Source organism: Geotrypetes seraphini, chromosome 10, assembly GCF_902459505.1.
Source record: "Geotrypetes seraphini chromosome 10, aGeoSer1.1, whole genome shotgun sequence".
Taxonomy (NCBI): Eukaryota; Metazoa; Chordata; class Amphibia; order Gymnophiona; family Dermophiidae; genus Geotrypetes; species Geotrypetes seraphini.
This window is the reverse complement of record NC_047093.1, coordinates 106301740-106326959: the sequence shown is the minus strand read 5'-3', so window position 1 is coordinate 106326959 and position 25220 is coordinate 106301740. Positions and strand designations below refer to the sequence as shown.

The 25220-nt window shown below is 46.9% G+C and overlaps 1 protein-coding gene across 1 annotated transcript in view; it reads left to right on the top strand.

Annotated features, from left to right (window-relative positions):
* LOC117367913 (discoidin domain-containing receptor 2-like) overlaps positions 1-25220 on the top strand; it is a 235372-nt gene that overhangs the window by 67234 nt on the left and 142918 nt on the right. Inside the window, exon 2 of the mRNA XM_033961001.1 lies at positions 8065-8206. Within this exon, the coding sequence (XP_033816892.1) occupies positions 8143-8206 (64 nt within the window). The 5' untranslated portion in view covers positions 8065-8142. The remainder of the gene's footprint in view (positions 1-8064; positions 8207-25220) is intronic.

Here is a 25220-nt window from a genome sequence, read left to right as displayed (position 1 = left end):
CACTGTCTTTCCACTTCTCTTATGTCCTCCCATCCTAACAGCTCTTTCTTCAGGTACTTTCCCATTGCATTAAAGTCCATACGTTTGAAATCTAGGACTTTAAGTATCGTGCGGCCGCTCTCCACTTTAGCCGTTATATCAAACCAAACCGTTTGATGATCGCTACTACCCAGGTGAGCACCCACTCGAACATTAGAGATACTCTCTCCATTTGTGAGGACCAGATCCAATATCGCTTTTTCCCTTGTGGGTTCCTTCACCATTTGTCTGAGCAGAGCCTCTTGAAAGGCATCCACAATCTCCCTACTTCTTTCCGATTCCGCAGACGGAACATTCCAGTCCGCATCCGGTCTCTCTTTCTCTACAAAGTCAATTCCCTTCAATATCTTGAATGTTTCGATCATGTCCCCTCTCAGCCTCCTGTTTTCAAGGGAGAAGAGGCAACTCCTCCAGTCCCCTAACCATTTTTGGCGCTCTTCTCTGGACTCTTTGAGAAAGTTCCTTTACTGTAAACCTGGTAGATACAATGTTTTAGGAAATCTGTAAACCAATTTAGTACCTGTCCAGAAATGCCGATTGAATCAAGGCAGCTGAGCAAAATGTCATGATCGACAAGGTCAAAGGTACTGCTCAAGTCGAATTGCAGTACCAGTGCGCTTTTTCCCCAGGAAAACAAAGGGAAAGGTGATCAGTCATGGAAACGAAAACTGTTTCGGTACTGTAATTTGTACAGAAGCCAGACTGTGAATCCTGAAGAATGCTGAACTTCTCTAAGTATTGCATGAGATCGATGTTAACCAGTCCTTCCATTAATTTTTGAGCAAGGGCCAAATTCTCTTTAGAAAAGGACTGGATTCCTATGACCAGTGTGGAAGATCATCACCTGAAGTCCTTGCCAGATAGCAGACTGCAGGCCCCGGGGGGGGGGGGTTTCAGATCATAGTTCCTTTTGGGGTTCTTGATGATCTCGTCAATCCTCAGTTGGGTCCTCTACCCATAGATCATTTCATGGATCTCGGCAGAGGTTTGGAGGCTTCAGAAGAGCTCAGACCTCTATTGCGCCCCTGCAGCAGCCTCCCAGAAGTCCCACTGATTCAAGACTCATATGCTTTTTGCACTAGAAGGGAAGAATAGGTTTTTACCTCAATAATCTTCTTTCTAGTAGAAAGGCATATGAGTCTTGAAGGCCTGTCCTGTCAGTTTTCAATAAGTCTGCTTGCGGGCTCAGACATGTATGTATTTCCGGATGTTGGCGTCTGTTGGCAGATAGATCCGAAGAGTACTGATTTATCTCTCTGTGTGGTGGAAGGGGGTCAGTGAGCATTGGGGAATGGGGGGATGTCTTACCTTGATGCATGCAGTGGTCACCTGGTCAGTGTGGGCACCTTTATGGTACTTAGACATTTCTAAAACAGGTCTAGTTCCAAACGTCTAAGTTCTGTCCAGGATGTCTTACAAAACATTTGATCATCGCAGCAAGATGTCCATGTCTAACCCGCACTTAGGTATGCCCATAGCACACCTCCACCATGCCCTGGTGGACATCTCGCTAGATGTCCAGAAAGGCAGTCTTGATTATCGGCACTTGGATGTCATGGTGATTAGGACATCCAAGTGCCAATTAATGATGCGTTTTGGACATCTTTGTTAGTTGATTATGAGCCTGCTAATAAATACTGTTTGAATTTCTTAGAAAAAACCTTCTTCCCACCAAAGAAATCTGATCAGTTTCTTTGATTGGGTGACCAGAGAATTGGATAGAGGGAGTGTGCTAGATGTGGTGTATTTAGATTTTAGCAAAGCCTTCGACAGTGTTCTACACAGACGTTTAATAAATAAACTGAGTGCACTCAGGATGGGTCCCAAAGTGACAGGCTGGGTCAAGAACTGATTGAGTGGAAGGCTACAGAGGGTAATGATCAATGGATATCACTCTGAGGAAAGGGATGTTATCAGTGGTGTGCCTCAAGGTTCTGTTCTTGGGCCTGTTCTTTTTAACATTTTTATAAATGATATTGCTGAAGGATTGTCGGGTAAGATTTGCCTCTTTGCAGATGATACCAAAATCTGCAATAGAGTAGACACACTGGATGGTATGAATAACATGCAGAAAGACCTGGTGAAGCTTGAAGAATGGTCTGAAATTTGGCAGCTAAAATTTAATGCTAAGAAATGCAAGGTCATGCATTTGGGCTGTAAAAACCGGAGAGAACAGTACAGTTTAGAGAGTGAAGAACTTATGTGCATGACAGAAGAGCAGGACTTGGATGAAATTGTATGTGATGATCTTAAGGTGGCCAAACAGGTTGAAAAGGTGACGGTGAAAGCTAGAAGAATGCTAGGGTGCATAGGGAGAGGTATGAAGGTCAGGGAGAGATGGTAGAGGGTATTAAAGGGGGTCAGAGAGAAATGGTGGAGGGGGAAAAATGGGGAAGGAGGGAGAATCCACGTCATTTGTTGCAAACGTTCCTGTGGGCATGAGGAAATGAGCTTCCATCCTGCCATTTTCTCATTTGAAGGTACAGGGGGGATCTGGAGATGTGGGAGTGGGGCCAGGAATGTTTGTGGGATCTGGGGGATGGGGCGGAGATGTCAGGGGATGTCGGGAAAGGTCCGGTAAGTCAGGGGAGATGTTGGGGATTTTAGGGGGATGTCGGGGGTTGTCCGGGGATGTTGGGAGGAGGGGTATAGGGCTCCTTGGCTCAGCTGATCCTGGCAAGGGTAATCCTGATCAGCTGAGCCACCAGGAATCCTCGAAACCTGCTCAGCTGATGGGGATTCTTCTGCTGCGATCAGGCAAGGTAGTTGGTGGGTACGTTTTTAATTATGAAATTGGACAAAAAAGGAAGACGTCCTAAGGACCAAAACATATACCTAGCTCATTTTCTGAAAGGGCCGTGATCCCTGGGGCTTGGCTGCGCGGCTTGGAATAAATCCACTGCTGCGGCGCGCTCAAATGTCGACGAGCAGAATAGAGATGAGGCCGGGAGTAAAATTATTACTTATAATGACTGGAGTTGCCATTCAACAAATTACTTATAACTGGAAGAACTGGAGTAGACTAAATTATAATTTTTGGTGGAATTCTCTATGTCACATATATAAAATGGAAAGATTTATTGCAATACAGAGAGGGTGTTTTAAGAAATTTCAAGATGTGTGGGAGCCATTAACAAAATATTGCACTGATTAGAGGATTTTTTTCCCCCCCCTTGAATTTACAAGTTCAATTGTGAGGGAGGGAGGGAGGTAATTTTATTATTATAAATTGTACAAGGTATTTGATTATATGATAGGAAAGGGTGGGAAGGGTGTGAGATAAGAACATATCATTTATACCATTGATGATTATTAAGTGATATATTTATTGTTAATTTGTTTGAACATATTGTTACACTTGTTGTAAGTTTGAAAATGAATAAATATTTAAAAAATTAATAAATAAAAGAGACATTTTGTAGCTTTGAAAATTGATATTTTTCCTACTGGGTTTGTGGATGTCTTGCACAAAATGTCCAACCTCAAACTTAGGCACACTTTTGATTATGCCTCTCCATGTTATAGATTGGGTTTTCCTATCTTTGACATGATATTGCCTTGGTTAAATAAAATGTTTAAATTTAAAAAGCTGTGTCAATGAAAGCAAATTAAATAAAAAAAATTGATTCAATAGGGTGAATCTAAATTTTTTTCCCCTGAATCAGGCATCACTATTACAGAGGATAGACTTATGGAAATGGGAAATAGGTGTAAGATAAATAGGAATTGGAAGTTGGGGAAGGGACAAGATGGGAAATGGGAGAGCTACGGGGTGAGAGAAGGAGATGGAAAGTTGATAGGTATGTGAAAAGTAGAAAGGAGTAAGGTAAAATATGAGTGGACAGGGGCAAAAAAAAAAAAAAAAAAGAGAAGAAAAAAACTAAAAAGGAAAAATCAGTGTGTCAGAGACAGATACTGTATATTGAGGGAACAAGGCAGGAGGAGAGAGGAGAATTGAAAAAGAGGCAACAGCCACTGGAAACAGAAGAAAGACAAGTAAGTAGAACCAACATAATAGAACATGAAATCGTCCAGAAAACAAAGGTAGAATAAAGTATTTTATTTGGAATTTATTAATTGAAATACATATGTTAACATTGGAAAATATTAATTGCAGATGTCTTTGTACTATATTCAGTACAAAAGATGGCATCGCTTTTCAGGTTTTGTATTTTCACAATGTGCCTGGTAGTGGAGAGATTTGTATTGCTATTGTTCAGATGACATAAAAATCAAGATTTCTTTTTTTGTATGGCGACTTTCAAGGAGAAATGTTGTAGTTCTGATCTTCACATTGTGGGGAGGTAGATTATCAGTTCCCATATAATTAATTTTGTTATGGAATGTTAAACTGAACTTTTCTTTTGCTTTCTTTCTCATTTTGCTCCTTTTTGTTTGAACATCATATATCTCCTTTGTGTTTTTGCAGAAAAGCAGGTTAAGATATGTGCGGTGAGAAACATGGTTCTTTGAGTTTGTCTGGCAGGATCTATTGTATTGCTTTAAACATGGGTGACCTGGACCTAAAAGGAGTGGTGTGCGAGGCTCTGCTGTCATTTACTGTGATACGAATATCAGCATCTACTACCCACCCCCAGGGCAGCCCGAAGAGACTGATGGAGAAATGATTGGCGAAATTAAACACGATTGCAAGTGAGGCATCACAGTTATCATGGGCGACTTTAATTATCCGAGGATAGATTGGAACCTAGTCAACTTCAGCTGCAGTAGAGAGACCAAGTTCCTGGATGCTGTAGGCGATTGCTTCCTGGAACAACTTGTCATGGAAAATACGAGAGGAAATGCAATTCTAGACTTAATTCTAAATGGACTACGAGGACCGGCACAAGGTATAGAAGTAGAAGGGACGCTGGGAAACAGTGATCACTTCAACCTAGACACAGGAACAAAAAATCGATCCAGAACGACAGCCACGGCACTGAACTTCCAAAAAGGGAACTACGAAGGGATGAGAGTCATGGTGAGGAAGAAGATTAGGAAGAGGATAAGCACTGTAAATACGCTAGAGCAAGCATGGTCCCTTTTCAAGGACAGTCACAGAGGTGCAAAATCTATATATACCGCGTATCAACAAGGGTTTCAAGAGGAAGAAGAACAAGGAACCGGCGTGGCTCACTGTAGCAGTGAAGAAAGCGATCAGAGACAAGAAGACTTCGTTTAAGGAATAGAAAAGGACAAAAATGGACAAAAACTGGAAAAAGCACAAACAACATCAAAGCAAGTGCCATAAGGCGGTAAGAGGGGCCAAAAGAGACTATTAGGAAAAAATAGCCAGAGGCCAAAAACTTTAAGCCGTTCTTTCAATATATTAAGGGGAAACGATTCATGAAGGAAGCAGTGGGGCTGTTAGATGACCATGGTATAAAGGGAGTACTAAAGGAGGACAAAACCATTGCTGACAAACTGAACACATTTTTTGTGTCTGTATTTACCAAATCCAATATACCAGAAGCCAACAGGCTATACACAGGAAATGAAGACGGGAAACTGGCAGGGACGACAGTCAGTCTAGAAGAGGTATGCAGACAGATTGATAGCTTAAAAATGATAAATCCCTGGGACCTTATGGCATCCACCCGAGGGTAATCAAGGACATCAAAGGTGTTATAGCTGAACTGCTCCAACTAATAGCCAATTTGTCGATCAAATCAGGAAAGATTCCGGAAGACTGGAAAGTGGCAAATGTTACACTGATCTTCAAGAATGGTTTGAAGGGAGATCCGGGAAACTACAGACCAGTGAGTCTGACTTAGGTACCGGGAAAGATGGTAGAGGCGCTGATAAAGGACTGCATCATCGATCACCTTGATGGACACAAACTGATGAGGACCAGCCAGCACAGCTTCAGCAAAGGAAGATCTTGCTTGACAAACTTACTGCAGTTCTTCGAAGGAGTAACTGGGCAGACATTGTATATCTAGATTTTCAGAAGGCGTTCGACAAGGTTGCGCATTAAGGTCTACTTTGAAAAATTGCGAGCCATGGAATCAAGGGTGATATATTCACGTGGATTAAAAACTGGTTGGCGGATAGGAAACAGAGAGTGGGGGTAAATGGACAATACTCGGACTGGAAAAGTGTCACCAGTGGAGGGCCGCAGGGTTCGGTGCTTCTTCAACATATTTATAAACGATCTGGAAATTGGTACGACGAGTGAGGTGATTAAATTTGCGGACAATACAAAGTTATTCAGAGTAGTGAAGACGCAGGAGGATTGCGAAGATCTGCAACGTGACATAAATATGCTCGAGAAATGGGCTGCGACATGGCAAATGAGGTTCAATGTGGATAAGTGTAAGGTGATGCATGTCGGTAACAAAAATCTTATACACGAATACAAGATGTCTGGGGCGGTACTTGGAGAGACCCCCCCCCCCCCAAGGAAAGAGACTTGGGGGTACTGGTCGACAAGTCGATGAAGCTGTCTGTGCAATGTGCGGCGGCAAAAAGGGCAAACAGAATGCTAGGAATGATTAAGAAGGGGATCACGAACAGATCGGAGAGGGTTATCATGCCGCTATACCGGGCCATGGTACACCCTCATCTGGAATACTGCGTCCAGCACTGGTCGCCGTACTTGAAGAAGGACATGGTACTACTTGAAAGGGTCCAGAGAAGAGCAACTAAAGTAAAGGGGCTGAAGGAGTTGCCATACAACGAGAGATTAGAGAAACTGGGCCTCTTCTCCATTGAAAAGAGGAGACTGAGAGGGGACATGATAGAAACATTCAAGATACTGAAGGGAATAGACTTAGCAGATAAAGACAGATTGTTCACCCTCTCCAAGGTAGAGGGCACTCTAAAGTTAAAAGGGTATAGATTCTGTACAAACGTACAGAAGTTCTTCTTCACACAGAGAGTGGTGGAAAACTAGAACACTCTTCTGGAGACTGTTATAGGGGAAAGTACTCTTCAGGGATTCAAGAAAAAGTTGGATAAGTTCCTACTGGAACAGAACATACGCAGGTAAGGCTAGACTCAAATAAGGCACTGGTCTTTGACCTAAGGGCCGCCGCATAAGCGGACTGCTGGGCACGATGGACCACTGGTCTGATGCAGCAGCGGCAAATCTTATGTTCTTATGTACTGAAGCTGCTACCCTCTAAGAAGCTGCTACCATAGGCAACTGGCCATCCCTATTTTGGATGCTCGGGGGGAGGGGTAGCTCATCCCTCGCCTCAGGCAGCATATTGCCTAAGTTGCCCCTGGCTGCCCCTCTGCTCTGCATGGATATCTGTGTAGCCATTTTCAAAGAATGCTACCATGCAGACAAATCCATGTCCTGTTTTCCCCCATTCGTTATTTGCACATTCCTGTTTGTAAAATGGACATTCATGCTTGATGTTTCCAGCCTATAGTTATCCATCTCATGTATTTTCAAACAAGAAATCTTGTCATATTTCCTTTTCAAAAATACATGTGAGAAGGGTGTCCGTTGAGACATTCTGATTTGGATATCCATTTGAAAATGTAGATCCCACACAAAGTATATGTCTAGGTTGGCTGACCCTCTATCTGGCTAAAGGTACATGTGCTATGGGTCACTCTGCAAGCTTTTAGCCAGAATGAGTAAGAACTATTTTTAAATAACCAGTTTCCTCCTAATAATTATTATGAGCTTAACAGTGTGGTATTTTTGTAATATTACTCTTAACCGCTCTTCCACATTGCTTGCTTGGTCTTTGTGCCATTGCCATTCTAGAGAATATAGAACAGTTGTAAGAGACCCTCGATGGGTTTCTTGCAAGTTCAAGATAATATAAATGTTATATAAATTTTAATCAGTTCTTTTGTAATCATTGAAAGCTTTGGCATTCTTTAACAGTACTCCGATGGCCTCAAAGAGGGTGCTATGATTTATTGGAGTTGGTCAGTTAGATCAGGGAAAATAGATTTAAGTATTAGCAGAATTAGCATTTTAAAATGACAAGGGTTGTGTTGGGAATGCTTCTGCTGTATGACCTTGGATAGTGAACTCGTTTATTTTCTTCTCTCATTCTTTAGAAATGTAGATGACGTGCACCTGCTGCCTGAGGATTCACATCAGACGGGCAAATTCTGGCTGATTTTTGCTCATGCACCATGTTCTTCCGTTTGCTGCTATTTGCTCTTGTCACTGAAAAATTTTGTGCAGAAGTGAATCCTGGTAAGAAAATACAAATGACCACAGCAACAGCAGCTAGGTAGATGACAGGTGGAAAAGAAGCTAGAAGTTACAGGCATAGGAATCATCTATGACTGTCAACAGGTCATCAGACGTGAAGGGGCATTTTCAATAGGATGTCTAAGTCTGAGTTTGGATATCTTGGGAAAGACATCCAGAAATCCAGTAGAGAAAATGTCCATTCTCAAAACAGCAAAATGTCTATCTTTTTTTTTTTTTTTTTTTTTTTTTTTTAGAATGACCTACTGTATGTAGACGTTTTGGTCCTTTGTACATCTTATCTTTTTTGGCCATTCTCAAATATAAAGACGTCCACATGAAAAATGCCCAAAAACAATATTTTTGGATGTTCAAGCAGTCAGCATTGTTAGCAAACTGTTCAAAGACAGCTGAGCATTCCTGAGCACAGCAGAAAAATTACTGCAGAGAATGTCATATTAAAAGTACCAAGTAAAGATGTCATTATAACTTGCTTTTATTTTATGGTGAGCTCTCCAAAACCCACCCAAAACTTACTGTACCCACCTATATACCACAATAGCCCTTATGCCTGCAGGTGTTATCTTTATGTAGGTACTAGCTTTATAGCCCGTTACATTAACGGGTGCTAGAATATATGTGTGTCTGTCTTTATTTCTTTCTCTCTCTGTCTCCTTAGCCTCTTTTTCCTGTCCATTCTCCCTTATTTTTACCTCCCCTGTGTCCACCGCCACCCCTTCACTGCTCCCCTTATCCAGCAGCAGCCCTTCTCCCTTTGTTTTACCTCCCCCCTGTCCATCAGCACCTCTTCCTGCTTCCCCTGTCCAGCAGTAAGACTCCCTTCATTTTTCCCCCGGGTCCATCATCACCTCTTCCTGCTCCCTCTGTCCAGCAGTAGGCCTCCCTTCATTTCCCCCCTGTCCATCAGCACCTCTTCTTGCTCCCCATGTCCAGCAGTAGGCCTCCCTTCATTTCCCCCCCCCGTGTCCATCAGCACCTCTTCCTGCTCCCCCTGTCCAATAATAGGCCTCCATTCCTTTCCCCCGTCCATCATCACCTCTTTCTGCTCCCTCTGTCCAGCAGTAGGCCTCCCTTCATTCCCCCCCCTGTCCATCAGCACCTCTTTGTGCTCCCCCTGTCCAGCAGTAGGCCTCCCTTCATTTCCCCCCCTGTCCATCAGCACCTCTTCCTGCTCCCCCTGTCCAGCAGTAGGCCTCCCTTCATTTTTCCCCCCCTGTCCATCAGCACCTTTTCCTGTTCCCCCTGTCAAGCAATAAGCCTCTCTTCCTTTTTCCCCCCCCTGTCCATCATCACCTCTTCCTGCTTCCTCTGTCCAGCAATAGGCCTCCCTTCATTTCCCCCCCCTTCATTTCCCCCCACTGTCCATCAGCACCCCTTCCTGCTCCCCCTGCCAGTATCTGCCATTCTCCCCAGAGTCCTTACGCCCCCCCTTCCCTTCCCACGGACCTGACTACCCGGCGATTCAAGCAGCGTGTGCAACAGTCTTCACACGCTGCTTCGGGTCCTTCTACTGCCCTTATTTACTCTGGCACGTCCCTGATGACATCATCAGAGATGCGGCAGAGCAAATCAGGGAAGTAGAAGGGCCCGAAGCAGCGTGTGAAGACTGGTGTACACGCTGCTTGAATCGCCAAGGTCCGCGGGAAGAGGGGTGAGCGGAAAAGGACTCGGACTCCTGTGGTCTGTCGCGGAGGGTGGCCAGGCTCCATTTCAGCCGCAAGGAAGGCTCACTGCCCCAGTTCCTTACCCGTCCGCAGCCCAGGCCAGGTCTCCCGCGCTTTCTCAGCGGCCCGGCTCGCTCGGTTGTTTTTTTGTTTGTTTATCTGGCCACTTCGCTTCCTGCATTTGCTGCTCTCCGTCAGTGACGTAATAAGTGTGCATGCGCACTTGTCTTGCCACATCCTGACAGAAAAGGGATCAGGGAACACGCAAGGCAAGTGCGCATGCGTGGCTAGCATTTTATTATTTAAGATAGTAGGTTTTGGAGGGCTCACCATATAAGCATGTTATAGTGACATCTGCCTAGGACTTTTAATGTGACATGTCTCTACAGTAACCCTTAGAGAGGTCCTCTACTCTGCTGTGGAGAAGCCTCAAAAATAAAATAGGAGATTTAGGCCCAGATTCTGCAAAGTGTGTCCCGATTGTAGGCGTCCTACAGCTGTCTAATCAGCCAATCGGGACGCATGTTTTTTTAAAAAAAATGCTCCCCAGGCACACCGCCTATATTGAAGGCGCCTCCGGGAGCCTAGGGAGGCCCGCAAGACCACCTAAGCTCTCCCTAACTGCCCTAACTGATACTAGCCTTACCTGCGTACGTTCTGGTTCAGCAGGAACTTGTCTAACTTTGTCTTGAATCCCTGTAGATTAGTAATAGGAGTTTGCACTGTATGTGAAGGCGGATAGGGAGCCAGTGAAGTGATTTGAGGAGAGGGGTCAGGTGAGTGTAGTGAGATTGGCAGCAAAGTTTTGTACCTATTACAGGAGAAAAAGACTCCCTTCCCAAAGCATGCTATCAGCTATGTGACAGCACTACCTTGGTAGGTGAAGCAAAGACGTACAGTCACCTGACACTACACCATAAGATAGTAAAACCAGTGGCTTGTAAGAGGGGGGAGGGCAGTCTGCCCTGGGAGTCAGCACCCCTCCTCCTCTCTACCCCCTGCTCCTTCCCACTCCTCCCCCCACCGTGTGTGTGCTTTCACTTCCCCCACAGCGTACCTCTATCTCTTCGCTGGTGTGAGCAGCAACTCCAACCTGCTGCTTGCGCCAGTGTCGGCTCGCCCTCTGACGTCACTTCTAGGTCCTGCACTTAAGAAATGATGTCAATGGGAGAGCCGATGCAGGCAGTAAGTTGGTGATACTGCTCGCATCAGGGAAGTTAAAAAAGACTTGTGGTAGGAAAGGGGTGCACATGCTCAGCAGGGGGACAGGGAACATAGAAGAGGGTGGGGGGAGGGGCGCCTCTCACCTTCGCATTGCTACCAAGTAAAACCAATCAAGTTCTGCATCCACAGAACCCCCTGGCCCTTCCACAACAGTGGGTGCAGAGCTAGAAATATTCTCCATAAAAAAACTCACCATACAGAAATAATTCTGATTCTAGTGTAATCACAGTAACTTCAACATAAACTCTCTCATTCCTAGGCATATTGTGAAATAATACAACCCTACATAAAATATATTAATGTCATAGATTAAATCTGCCATGCCAGCACTAACTTCTAAAACAAAGATCCTAAACACCAATACTATAGATGGATACAGCTTTTACACTGAATTAAATCAATTTACCTTCAAATCAAGTCACAGGAGGGGCAACCGTATTGTATATTGCTTTGCTCTACATTATGAAACTGTAAAGGTGTAGCTGCCCAATGGTATAAGCGTTGGAAGTTAACTATATGTAAGGCTCCTAAAGGGACTCGGGGAACTTGGGAGTTTGATTTGACTAAACATCTGGGTGAGTCTTAGTGGAAATTAGTTTGGAAATCAATTACTACACTTCTCCCTCCATATTCACGGTGGATGCGTTCCGGCTATAGCCGCGAATATGGAAAAACCGTGAATAACTATTGTATATGTTATTTGCGTTTTTTTTTTTAAAAGACAGTGTTTTTGTTATTAAAACCGCGAATAACTTTTCAGCTGTTATTCGCGGTTTTTGGAAAAGACTACTACAATATACTATTAATATTCACAATGTTGGTGGAATAATGATACAGTACTGTATTTATTGGGTACTGTAACAATATTTATCCCAGGACAAGCAGGCAGCATATTCTCTACATGTGGGTGACGTCATCCACGGAGTCCCGATGCGGACAGCTTTTCAAGCAAACTTGATTGAAGATTTCAAGTTTGCTGGTGCTGCACCACGCATGTGTGTGCCTTCCTGCTCTACTAGAGGGAGCATCCCCTCATCATGGTCTTCAGTTCTTAGTTTTCCGCAGAGCCAGAAAGCCCTGTTGTTTTTCTCTCCGTGCCTAAGTGCCTTTCTAGTACCGCGGCTTCTTTGTTTTCTTGCGGGAGTCACTATGCGCTTTTCTCTCTCTGTTGTTTCGCGAGTTTTCGTGTGTTTATTGCATCGATTCGGCATCCGGGGGCTCCCGGGTTGCCGTGGCCACTTGGCCTCGAACCGGCTGCGGCCTGTTTTTTCCTTATGTCTTGGCCGGGACAAAAGTGCTCGCAGTGCGGTCGGCTGCTGTCCATAACCGACCCGCACCGCTGGTGCAACCTATGCCTGGGGACTGATCATCCGACAGACTCTTGTCCCAGATGTGCCACTTTCCAGTCGCGTGCCCTGCGTCGTCGTCAGGCCCGCATGGCTGAGCTGTTTGTGGTGGAGCCGGCCCTGGTTTCGGCTCCGGTCTCGACCTCGGCCCCGGCCTCGACATCGGCCTCGAAGACCTCGGCCCCAAGTAAGCTGCCCTCGACTTCGAAAGGATCGGCCTCAACCTCGAAGTCCTCGGCTCCGGGTAAGTCCCCTCTTCCTTCTTCAGGGTCGGTGCCGGTGAAGAAGCCAACCTCGGAGTCTCCGACCGTCTATGGAGGTGTGCTATCCCGCTGGCCTCGACGAGACCCTCTAAGGCCTCCAAGCGTGCTTCCACCTCCAGGGAATACTCATCTTCGAGTTCGCCCTAGGTGGAATGCACTGCTGCACGGGACATGCCTAACATGATGTCGGTGTCCGTGTTCCAGGATATGCTCCGGGCTATGATTTCCTCGAAGCTCTCCTAGGCTTTGGCCCACTTAACCCCGGCCTCGACTTCGCGTATGGCGGACCAGCCTGAGCGTCATATCGAGGCCCCTCGGGGCAGGGTGCGTCGGTCTCGGCGTCTTTCCTCTTCAGACTCTTCGCCTCCGCCCTCGAGATGTTCCTCGCCTTTGGGGCGTCCGAGGTCGAAGCGCCGGTCGGGGCGTGCCTCGATCCCGTCTCGCTGCTTGGCGAAGCGGCCCTGGGACTCCCCCCTGAGGTGGGGCCGGTCCCCGGGTGGTCGCACGGCTGGGGCTCTCCGGGTCTTGGAGATGACTTTGTCCAACCCCCGGTTGTTCAAGTCGCCTTCCCGGTCCGGGGCTCCGCGCCGGGAGGTCCTGGCCTCGCAAGGGTCCCCTTCTTTTTCTCAAGGCGTGTCTCCCCGGCGCCATCGGGCCTCAGTTCCTCGGACGCCGGGGTCCTCCCCTCGGGAGACCTCGAAGCGTTGGCAGTCCTCGGCCCCGCCCCATTCTCTTAGCGGAGAGTCATGGAGCTCGGGTCGTGGGGACATGGATATGTCGTCTCACTACTCTCGGGAGGCTTCTCCCTCTTTTTCAGTGGCGCTTTGATCTCGCTCGACCACCCCCATGGAGGGCCGGTCGGACGGTCGCCCCTCTTCCTTCACGAGGTTCTTCCAGGACATGGGGAAGGCGCTGCATCTTGACCTTCAGTCGGACTCCAAGTACACCAAGGAGTTTTTGGAGGAGATGGATCTACCCTGTCCTCCTCAGGAGTCCTTACAGCTCCCTTTGAATCCGGTGCTGCGCCAGGCTTTTTTCCGGAATTTGGAGACCCCCTTATGCGGTCCGGGCCATTCCGTCCAAGATGGAGTCTCGATACCGGACGGTCCCCTGTCCGGGGTTTGAGAAGGCTCAACTTTCCCACCAGTCTTTGATGGTGGAATCATCTTTGAAAAAGTCTCATCCGCCCAGGGTGTCCGCGGCTGTCCCGCCTGGCCGGAAAGGGAGGACGATGGATAAGTTCGGCAGACGCCTCTACAAAAACTCCATGATGGCTAACCGGGTCTTGAATTATAATTTTACATTCACTTCTTATCTCAAGGTTCTGGTTGCCCGCCTTTCAGGAGGACTTGCCCGCATCGCGCCGTGGAGAGTTTCGACAGCTGGTGGACTCCCTGTTGCAGCTTCGTCTGCACATGTTTCATGCGGCTTATGATGCTTTCGAGCTTTCCTCGAGGGTCTCCGCCTTTGCGGTTGCCATGCAATGATTGGCATGGCTCCGAATCGTTGAAATGGACCCTAATCTTCAGGATCGGTTGGCCAATCTTCCCTGTTTGGGCAATGAACTCTTCGATGACTCTATCGAGGCGGCCATGAAATGCCTCTCCGAGCACGAGCATTCTTTTGCATCCTTGGTGCGTTCCAAGCCGAAGCCCAATCCTCCCAAGGCCTATCGGTTGCCGCCTCGGCGGTATCCGCAGAAGTCCATGCCTGCTTTTTCGCGTCCTTCTCCACGGCGCCAGCAGTAGCAGCGGGCTCCCCCCAAGCCTCAGACCCCGGCTGCGACTAAACCCGCGCCGTCCTTTTGACAGGCTGGCCGGGAGGGGGCTGGCCTCCTCCGCGCTGGGTCCCGCTCCTCTCCCTATTGGGGGCCGCCTCCGCGCCTTTTATCCGGTCTGGGAAAGCGTCACCTCGGACGCTTGGGTCCTCTCGGTGATCAGAGAGGGGTATTCTCTAAATTTCCAGGAGTTGCCGCCGGACTGTCCTCCCGGCGTGTCTCCTTCGAACCGAGTGCAGCTTCCGTTGCTTCTTCTGGAGGCTCGGGCTCTTCTTCGCCTTCGGGTGGTAGAGGAGGTTCCCCCTTGTCAGCGGTGGTGTGGGGGATTTACTCCCGCTATTTCTTGGTCCCCAAAAAGGCCAGGGACCTCCGGCCTATCCTAGACAAGTTTCTCATTCGGGAGAATTTCCGAATGCTTTCACTCCCCATCCTGTACCCCTTGATGGACGAGGGGGACTGGTTGTGTTCCCTCGATCTGAAGGAAGCATACACTCACGTTCCGGTGCATCCAGCTTGTCGCTGGTTCCTTCGGTTTCAGGTGGGGGACCTGCATCTTCAATATTGGGTTCTCCCGTTTGGGCTTGCTTCGAGTCTTCACGAAGTGTCTCGTGGTGGTGGCTGCAGCCCTCAGGTCCCAAGGACTCCAAGTCTTTCCATACCTCGACGACTAGCTGATCAAAGCCCCGTCGAGGGTGGAAGTTATTTCAGTGTCAGACTATTTTATTCCTCCAAAGTCTGGGGTTCGAGGTCAACTTCCCGAAATCTCAGCTGTGCCCCACTTAGTCTCTACAGTTCATCGGGGCCGTGCTGGACACGGTTCTACGATCTTTTCTGCCTCCTCCTCGTCAGGCCACTCTGGTTCAGCTGAGCCAGTCGGTTTCCCTGCGAGATTCGGTCTCGGCCAGGCAGATAATAATTCTGCTGGGTAACATGGCCTCCACCGTCCATGTCACGCCGTTCGCTAGGCTGCATCTTCAGGTTCCTCAGTGAACCTTGGCATCTCAATGGCGTCAGGACGGGATCCCGCTTCCCAGCACATTGCAGGGACTCCTTCCTTGAGATGCTCGCTCCGTTGGTGGACCAACTCTTCCAATCTTTCCAGAGGGTTGCTCTTTCTCGCGCCTCCGCATCACAAGATCCTGACCACGGACTCCTCGGCGTATGCCTGGGGGGCTCACCTCGACGGTCTATGGACTCAGGGCCTTTGGTCGAGTGCAGATCATCGTTGTCACATCAATCTGCTGGAACTTCGGGCCATTTACCTTGCCCTGATCGCTTTTTGTCATCTGCTTCAGGACCGGGTGGTCCTGGTGCGCACAGAAAACCAGGTGGCGATATATTATGTCAACAAGCAGGGGGGCACAAGTTCCCTGTCTCTCTGCAAGGAGGCTCTTCGTCTTTGGGATTGGGCGTTCCGCCAAAACATCTTTCTTCGTGCGGTTTATATCCAGGGGGAGCACAACTGTCTGGCAGACAAGTTGAGTCGCCTTCTGCAGCCACACGAATGGTCTCTCCATTCCCAGACTCTGCGTCAGGTGTTCGTTAACTGGGGGACTCCACAGATCGATCTGTTCGCCTTCCCCCTAAATCACAAGTTGCCTCAATTCTGCTCGAGGATGTACTCCCCGAACCGTCTCGAGGCAGATGCGTTCCTTTTGGATTGGGAGGGCAGATTCCTTTATGTGTTTCCACCTTTCCCTCTGATTTTAAGGACGCTTGTGCATCTCAGGTTGGCGCATGCCGACATGATTCTGATTGCTCCTCGGTGGCCTCGGCAGCCGTGGTTCTCCCTGCTTCTACAACTCAGTGTCCGGGACCCTCTACTTCTGCCTGTTTTTCCTTCTCTGCTGTCTCAGAATCGGGGTTCACTGCTGCATCCCAATCTGCAGTCTCTTCATCTGATGGCTTGGTTCCTTTCTACCTGACCCCTTCTCTTGGGTTGTCTCGGTCGGTGCAGGATGTCCTTGAGGCTTTTCGGAAGGCTTCTACGAGGCAGTGCTATTCTCAGAAGTGGACTCGTTTCGTCACATGGTGTGCTTCGCATCGTGTGGAACCTCTGTCTGCTTTGTTGTCCTCGGTTCTGGAATATTTGCTTCATTTGTTTCAATCTGGTCTCAAGACCAATTCGGTTCGTGTTCATCTCAGTGCGATTGCTGCCTTTCATCGGCAGCTTGATGGGAAATCGCTTTCTGTTCACCCTTTGGTTTCTCGTTTTATGAGGGGTCTCTTGCATGTCCATCCTCCCCTCAAGCCTCCACCTGTGGTTTGGGATCTTAATGTGGTTCTTGTTTAGTTGATGAAACCTCCCTTTGAACCCATGGATAAAGCTCATCTGAAGTTCCTTACTTGGAAAGTGATCTTCCTGCTTGCACTCACGTCTGCTCGCAGAGTCAGTGAGCTGCAGGCGCTGGTGGCGGACCCGCCTTTTACTGTATTTCATTATGACAAGGTGGTCCTGCGTACTCATCCTAAGTTCTTGCCTAAGGTGATTTCGGATTTCCATCTTAATCAGTCTATTGTTCTTCCGGTATTTTTTCCTAAGCCCCATTCTCATCCTGGGGAGGTGGCTTTGCATACTCTTGACTGTGAGAGGGCGTTGACTTTCTATCTTCAATGCACCCAGTCTCATCGGAGGGTTCCTCAACTTTTCTTGTCCTTTGATCCTAATTGGTTGGGACGTCTGATTTCCAAGCACACCATGTCCAACTGGTTGGCTGCTTGTATTTCCTTCTGCTACGCTCAGGCTGGTCTCTCGCTGTGCGGTCGGTTTATGGAGCATAGAGTCCGAGCGATGGTGGCTTCTGTCGCTTTCCTCAGGACCACGCCAATTGAGATCTGTAAGGCTGCCACTTGGTCTTCGGTTCATACCTTCACCTCTCACTACTGTCTGGATACTTTGTCCAGAAGCGACGGCCGGTTTGGCCAGTCGGTTTTGTGTAATTTTTTTCCTGAATTGCCAACTTTCCCTCCGTCCCTTTTTGGTTAGCTTGGAGGTTACCCACATGTAGAGAATATGCTGCCTGCTTGTCCTGGGATAAAGCACAGTTACTTACCGTAACAGGTGTTATCCAGGGATAGCAAGCAGATATTCTCGCAACCCTCCCACCTCCCCGAGGTTGGCTTCTTTGCTAGCTATCTGAACTGAAGACCATGAGGAGGGGATGCGCCCTCTAGTGGAGCAGGAAGGCACACACATGCATGGTGCAGCACCAGCAAACTTGAAATCTTCAATCAAGTTTGCTTGAAAAGTTGTCCACGTCGGGGCTCCGTGGATGACGTCACCCACATGTAGAGAACATCTGCCTGCTGTCCCTGGATAACATCTGTTACGGTAAGTAATTGTGCTTTATTGAACAATACAAGTAATAATCTCAGGGTAAACAAAAAAGTTCAATACTGCTGTGAACCAGCGATTTTCAGGGTGAAAGTTTTGAAACTTCAATTTTGTAGGAAAAAGCATGGAAGCAGAGTGAATGTTGGTAAACGCTAAGGGGCTCATAATCGAAAGAGAAATACGTCCCAAAACCGGCCGAAGTCAGCACTTGGACGAACATTTCTCAAAAACGTCCAAGTGCCGATAATAAAACTGGGTTTTGGACGTATTTCTAAACGACCTAGGCCTTCATAGTGCCGCTCAACGTCCAAAGCTAAATGGGGCGTTTCGGGAGGGGTGTCGAAGGCGGGAGTTGGGCGGGACATGGGCCGGCTTAGACTTAGTTGTACAGCATGTATAACCGAAAGTTTAACAACAGAGCCTAGATAAGCACTGAAAACACATAACACAGACCCCCACACACTACCCCAGTGATCACCAACCCCCACCCACCCCCATAAAAATTTTTTTCACAACTTTAAATTTCAGCCTCCAGTCCATCATCACCTGGCCGTTGTCCAGCCCAGAGGCAATTTAAGTCATCTTGGGGGTGGGTTAGGGACCCATAGAGAGGAGGACCCATGCCCATAAGCCCCTGTAATCACTGCATTGATACTGAAACATGTGCACTGCCCTATACACCCCCCAAATCCTTTTTTACTGACATATGGCTCCTGCAGCCATAAGGGCTATTGGGATGGTAGATAAGTGGGTCTAGGGGATTCTGGAGGTGATTTGGGAGGCTCACTGTCACCTATAAGGGAGCTGTAGTGAGGAGAAGCAATGGCACCCTTTTTATGAAGTTCACAGCAGTACCCTGTAAGGTACCCCACTATTTAGGTGGCATGTCTAGGTGTGCAGTCCATCACTTTGCAGACCCCTCCCACGTCCAACAGGGCTTGTTCTAGGCGTTTTGGACTTGGATGGACGGTTGGATGGAAAAGTGGTATAAAGATAGTAGATTTAGTGGCTTGGACGATCAGATCGGCAGGACGTATAATTAGATGATTTTTTGAAACAAAAAAAAAGTTGGACTTATCTTTCGAAAATGTGTCTTAGGCTCTTTTTAACTTTGGACGACTTGCAAGATGGACGTAAACGGACTTAGACGTCCCTTTCGATTATGCCCTTCTAAACTTTTTTATAGTACAGCAAAAGTAAAGGAAATGTAATCATGATGTAATTTTGGGGGCGGAGTCAGCCAACAAAAAATCACGAATATGTGAAAACCGCGAGTGCCAAAACTGCGAATACGGAGGGAGAAGTGTACTTCATTACACTCAACAAGTTTAATGCAATCTTCCTTCTTAATGCATAAGGTGCTATGGACCCCGATTAAATTATTAAAAATAGATACATCCAAAGTAAAATTTTGTTGGTCTTGTAAAGTTACAATTGGTACATTGGAACATATGCTGTTTACATATCCTTATGTGGCTTCTTATTGGGGTAAAATTTGGTCAACAATTTTAACCTTGCTTTCTATATCAGAGCCAATAACTTATCCGTTAATTATATTGGGGGGGGTTCAGTTTAAAGTCTACATTAAATTCTTATAAAACACAATTATTGAAGAATTTAATAATGATAACAATAAAAACAATTTTAATTAATTGGAAAGATTTTTCTAAATTGGAATATGTGGTGGAATACATTATGTCTGTATAGTAAATATGAAAAAATTTCTGCGCTTAAATGTGGTAATTTGAGGAAATTTAAGAAAGTATGGGATTGCTTACTTAAATTCAAGGATTAAATGATATTATATTTAGTTTGGATTATATGTTATGACACCCCATGACTTATTTTTCTTTTTCTAATATTGTGTTGATACTTTTTGTTTGCTTGTGATGTGTTTTCTTCAAAATTTCAATAAAATATTTATAGAACTCCCCCCCCCCCCGATCCTACCTACAATGCTATAAATCAATGGTTCACAACCTTTTATAAAAAAAAAAATTCTGGAGCATATTTTCAACCTTACCCCATCATCTGATTACCTTGCCTTCCAGTTTTCCATGATTAGTTCTAATAGGAGCACTCGTAGAATAAATCTGTTTAACTAACCTTCTTTTAAATCATGTCAATACAAAAAGTTTTTTGACATAATTTTATCATTCCAGGCTGCTAAACTAAATACATTGCTTGGAAGATTAATACTTGAGGCCACTTCCTATTTTGACTTTAGAAAATCTCTAAAAACACTCCTGTTTGACATGTTTTCCTCTTAGTCATGTTATTGTCTAATTTTTCATGAATTTTTAACACCTTTCATATACCAATTGAGCTATTGTTTAACTTTTTTACCTGATGTAATCTTTATTGATTGTTTTTACTCTGTATTTAGATATTGACTGTTTATTCTGTATTTTAATTATTGGTTGTATGTATTCTTTGTTGTGAACCGCTTTGAACCTTTGGTTTAGCGGTATTCAAGAAATAAATTATTATTATTATTATTATCATTATATTACATTAGAGATTTGTATTCCGCTATAGGCTTGCGGTTCAAGGCAGATTACAAAAGAATTACAAAAAATGTATTACAAGTAGAAGATATCTGGTAATTTCTAGAAGAGATAAAGAGTGGATGAGGTTGATTTGAGGAATCGGGAAGGTAATGGGAAGTGGTATTGGGAGTGGGAAGGAGCTAGCGGTATTAAGTCGTTTGCAGGAATTTCTTGAAAAGTAGGGTCTTTATTTCTTTTTTAATGTTTTGTAGTCTGGGGTCATAATCAGTGGATTGGAGATTTGGTTGTCGAGTTTTGCTACTTGTGTGGCTAGGAGGCCATCATATAGTTTTTTCCATTTGACTTCTTTAATGGGGGGTGCGTGAATGGAGTGTGGGTTTTCCTATGTCTAGTTGATGTAGTTTAGATGAGGTGGTCTTCAGGTAGGTTGGGCTGTTGCCATTTATGGTTTTAAAAAGTAGGCAGTAGAATTTGAATAGTATTCTTGCCGGAATTGGAAGCCAGTGTGATGTGGTCGTGTTTCCTCAATGAAAAGATAAGTCTCAGTGCTGTGTTTTGGATTGTTTGTAGTTGTTTATCATTGTTGCTGGACAGGGGAGGTAGAGAATGTTGCAATAGTCTAAAAGGCCTAGGACCAGGGATTGTACTAAGAGCCGGAATTGTGTTCTATCGAAGAATTTTCAAACTTGTCTCAAGTTTCTCATAACTGCGAATGATTTCTGTATTGTTTTATTGATTTGTGGTTGAATGGTGCAGCATCTATCTATCGTCATTCCTAGTAGTTTTAGGGTGGGTTGAATGGGGTAATTGATTGAGTTAATTTCTATATTGGGTTGGGACTTTGTTATTTTCGAGGAAGATGAATTTTGTTTTGTCTGGGTTCAGCTTCAGTTTATGATCTTTCATCCATGTTACTACTGTTTCTAGTGTTCAGTGTAGTGTGTTTGTCATAGAAGGCTTGGGTTGATCAAAAGATATGAGAATGGTGATGTCGTCTGCAGGCAGGCGCCGAGGGAGGCAGTATAGGGATTGAAGAGAGAAGGGGATAGTGGGAATCAACTACCCCTCAACTACCTGAAGTGGAAGATCATTCCAACGGTCGACCACCCTTTCGGTGAAGAAGTACTTCCTAGTGTCACCATGGAATCTCCCGCCCCTGATTTTCAGCAGATGCCCTCTTGTTGCCCTAGGGCCTGTAAGGAAGAAGATATCTTCTTCCACCTCAATGCGGCCAGTAACATATTTGAACCTCTCTATTATGTCACCCCTCTCCCTGTGTTCTTCGAGAGAGTAAAGGTGCAACTTACCTAGTCATTCTTCATAAGGGACATCATTGAGCCCTGAGACCATCTTGGTGGCCAATCGTTGAACCGATTCCATTCTTAGCACATCCTTCCGATAGTGTGGCCTCCAAAACTGTACACAGTACTCCAGATGTGGTCTCACCATGGACCTGTACAGCGGCATCACCACTTCGGGCTTTCGGCTGACAAAGCTTCTCCGGATGCAACCCAGCATTTGTCTAGCTTTAGATGAGGCTTTCTCCACCTGATTGGCTGCCTTCATATCTTCACTAATGCCACAGTTCTGGTTAAGGTCTCACCATTCAGAGTGTAGGTTCTGCATGGGTTTCTGCTACCAAGGTGCATAACCTTACACTTCTTGGCATTAAAATTCAGCTGCCAAAGAGTAGACCAGGGCTCCAGAAAAAGTATGTCCTGTGTCATAGCATCGGGCATGGTATCTCCGCCCACAATGTTGCACAATTTAGCATCATCTCAAATAATGCAATTTTACCCCAAAGTCCCTGAAGCAGATCTTATATGAAGATATTAAATAGGATTGGACCCAGGACCGAGCCCTGCGGTACTCCACTGTGCACTTCCGACTTTTCAGAGGGGGTACCATTTACCACCACCCTCTGATGTCTACCACTGAGCCAGTCTTTAACCCATGCAGTTAATATTTCTCCTAGCTCCAATGAACTCATCTTGTTCAAAAGTCTACGGTGTGGGACGCTATCAAAAGCCTTGCTGTAGTCCAGATACAACACATCTAGGGACTCTCCATTATCCAGTTCTTTTGTTACCCCGTCGAAGAAGCTGATCAAGTTGGATTGGCAGGATCTCCCCTTTGTAAATCCATGCTGGTGTGGATCCCTCAGTCTCTCGTCGTCCAGAACCATGTTTAATTTGTGTTTAATCAATGTTTCCATAAGCTTGCACGCTATTGACGTGAGACTTACCGGTCTGGACTTCCGGTGACGTCACAACCCAAGATGGAGGGTTAGAGATTTTGCTCTGACTCTCCCTTCTCTATAGCGTCCCATTCCCGGAGCGAGCTGCTGAAACCCGACCTCGCGCAGTTGCGGCAGTGCGGGGGAAGCTGGGCGCACCTCTACGATGCCGGTAAAAAAGCAAGTGGAGCCCGGCAGGGCGTCGGACCGTGGCGGCGAGCAGGGGGGCCTCCGCCATGTGCGAGGGACCTCGGGCCTGTCCGCGCACGAGTCAGCGCAAGAGTCGGGGGAAAGCGTGTCGGAGGATGAGTCAGAACGTGGCGCTTCCCCGAGGCTCAGACGTGCAGGATCGGCGGCGGTGGCTGTAACTAAGGCTGATTTGAAACTATGGGCTGCTGAAATTAAGGAGGAGGTGGCGGCGGTGAAAGGAAAAATTAAAGAAGCTGTGAAAGAGATCAGGCAGGACTTTGCAGACTTGCTCAGTAGAGTGGATGAAACTGAACGTCGGATGGGGGAACAAGAAGAGACGGTTCAGGGACTCACGACGCAGGTGAAGGCAGTGCAGAAAGATCTTCTGGACTGCTGTGCTCAAGTGGAAGATTTGGAGAACAGGTCCAGACGGAACAATGTCCGGATCCGGGGAGTTCCAGATACTGCTGAGTATGGAGATGCTGTGGCTGTAGTACAGGATCTTGGCCGGTTCCTACTGGCGGATGACGGGGCCTCTGAGACCACCGGTGGGGGCCTGAGAGTGGATAGGGTGCACCGAACCCTCGGTCCAAAAACTGGGGATTACCCGAGAGATATCATAGCCTGCATCCACCATTTCCCTGATAAGGATCGATTGGTGAAGAAAGCTAGAGATTTGGGTGTTATTCCCTGGAAGAATCTGAGAGTGGAAATATTTCAGGATCTGTCGAGCATCACTTTACAGAAGCGGAGAGAGTTTCGACCGTTGTTGGAGGTGTTGAAGCAACACAGCTTGCGCTACCGCTGGCTGTTCCCTTTTGGCCTATTGGTCACTATTAATGGTGTGCATAAGCGAGTGTCAACAGTGGCGGAGCTGCAGGCGCTGCTCCTGAAGGAGGGCCTGGTGAAGATGGGCGACTCCGTGCTGAGCAACGTACCTGCGCAGAAGTTGGAGAGGTATCAGTGGAAGGCGGTGCCCCAGAGAAGGAGAGGACGACAGCGTGGTCGACAGGAGGGGGAGGTGGCTGAGCTGAGTGCAGCCGCGGTTCCTGACACCTGACTGGTGAACTGAGGGGGCTGATTTTCATGGTTCCAGTGGTATGGACCTTGATCATGATCCAATGGGGACTGTGAGCATGTCCTTGGGACTGTATGAATCGGAGTCGGGGAGGTGATTGGTGGGAGGTTCTGGGGTGTGAGGGGTTTGGATGTGGGGACGGGAAGGATTAATAAGGTGACATGGGGGGGGTGTTGTCACTTGAAGTCTTGGAGGGAGTGGGGAGAGTGGGTGCGAGGGTGGGGTGGGGAGGGGGGGGGGGGAGAATGGGGAGGGGGGGAAGGGGGAGAGCTGGAGGGACGGGGAGGGGGGGGCATGGTGTCTGGAAGGGGAAGGTGGGGGGAGCAGGAGGGAGGTGGGTGTGTGTTCTTAATCGAGAATGGGGGGGATAATGTACTAAGAGTGGGCAGTCTGAATGTGAAGGGGCTTAACATGCCGCGTAAACGGCAACTGCTGTTGAAAGAAGTTAAGCGCCTATGTTTTGATATTTGTTTTGTTCAAGAAACTCATTTTGTGAAAGCTGGGGAAAAACTTGTACAGTTTCGGGACTATCCTCTGAGGGTTTGGGCTTCTAACAGGGTGGAGCGGAAAAAAGCGGGGGTGGGGATTTTGTTTTCCCACAAGCTGAAGGTAGTTCCCGATAAGGTATGGAGGGATGAGGGTGGGAGGTGGCTCATATGGACTGGGACTATTGATGGAACCCGGGTAACGTTGGTCAATTTGTATGCACCGAACTCTCAACAGGGCCACTTCTTTGATTTTCTATTGGCTAGGATTTTGTCGGTTAAGGTGGGGCATTTGGTGGTGGGGGGAGATTTTAATTTGGTTCTCAATCCAGCCTGGGATTCCACGGGTAAGGGGGGAGATAGACTTAAGAGTGATAGAAAATGTCTGAAGAGATTTCTGGAAGTCCTTAATGTGGAGGATGGGTGGCGGGTGCAACATTGGATGGGTAGGGACTACACGTTTTATTCTCCAGTACATGAGGTCTACACTCGCATAGATATGATATGTGTAGATAAAGGGTGGGGGAGTAAAGTGAAAGAGACCAAGATTGATACCATTGGTTGGTCGGACCATGCCCCGCTTTGGATGGATCTATGCTGGGGAGGGCCAAGGGGAGGAGATACGTACTGGAGGTTGAATGACACCCTGTTGGGAGATCCAAACGTAGTGCATAAGTTAGAAACGGGGATCTCTGATTTCTTGGAGTTCAATAGTGTGGATCAGTTCTCCCCCATGACAATCTGGGAGAGTTTGAAAGGAGTGTTGCGAGGGGAACTGATATCTATTGCAGCTTATAAGAAAAAGTCCCGGCAGAGGGAGGAATTGAAGCTACGGGCAACGCTCCGCACTTTGGTGGACCAACATAAGAGGGGACAGGGGGGCCCGCTGT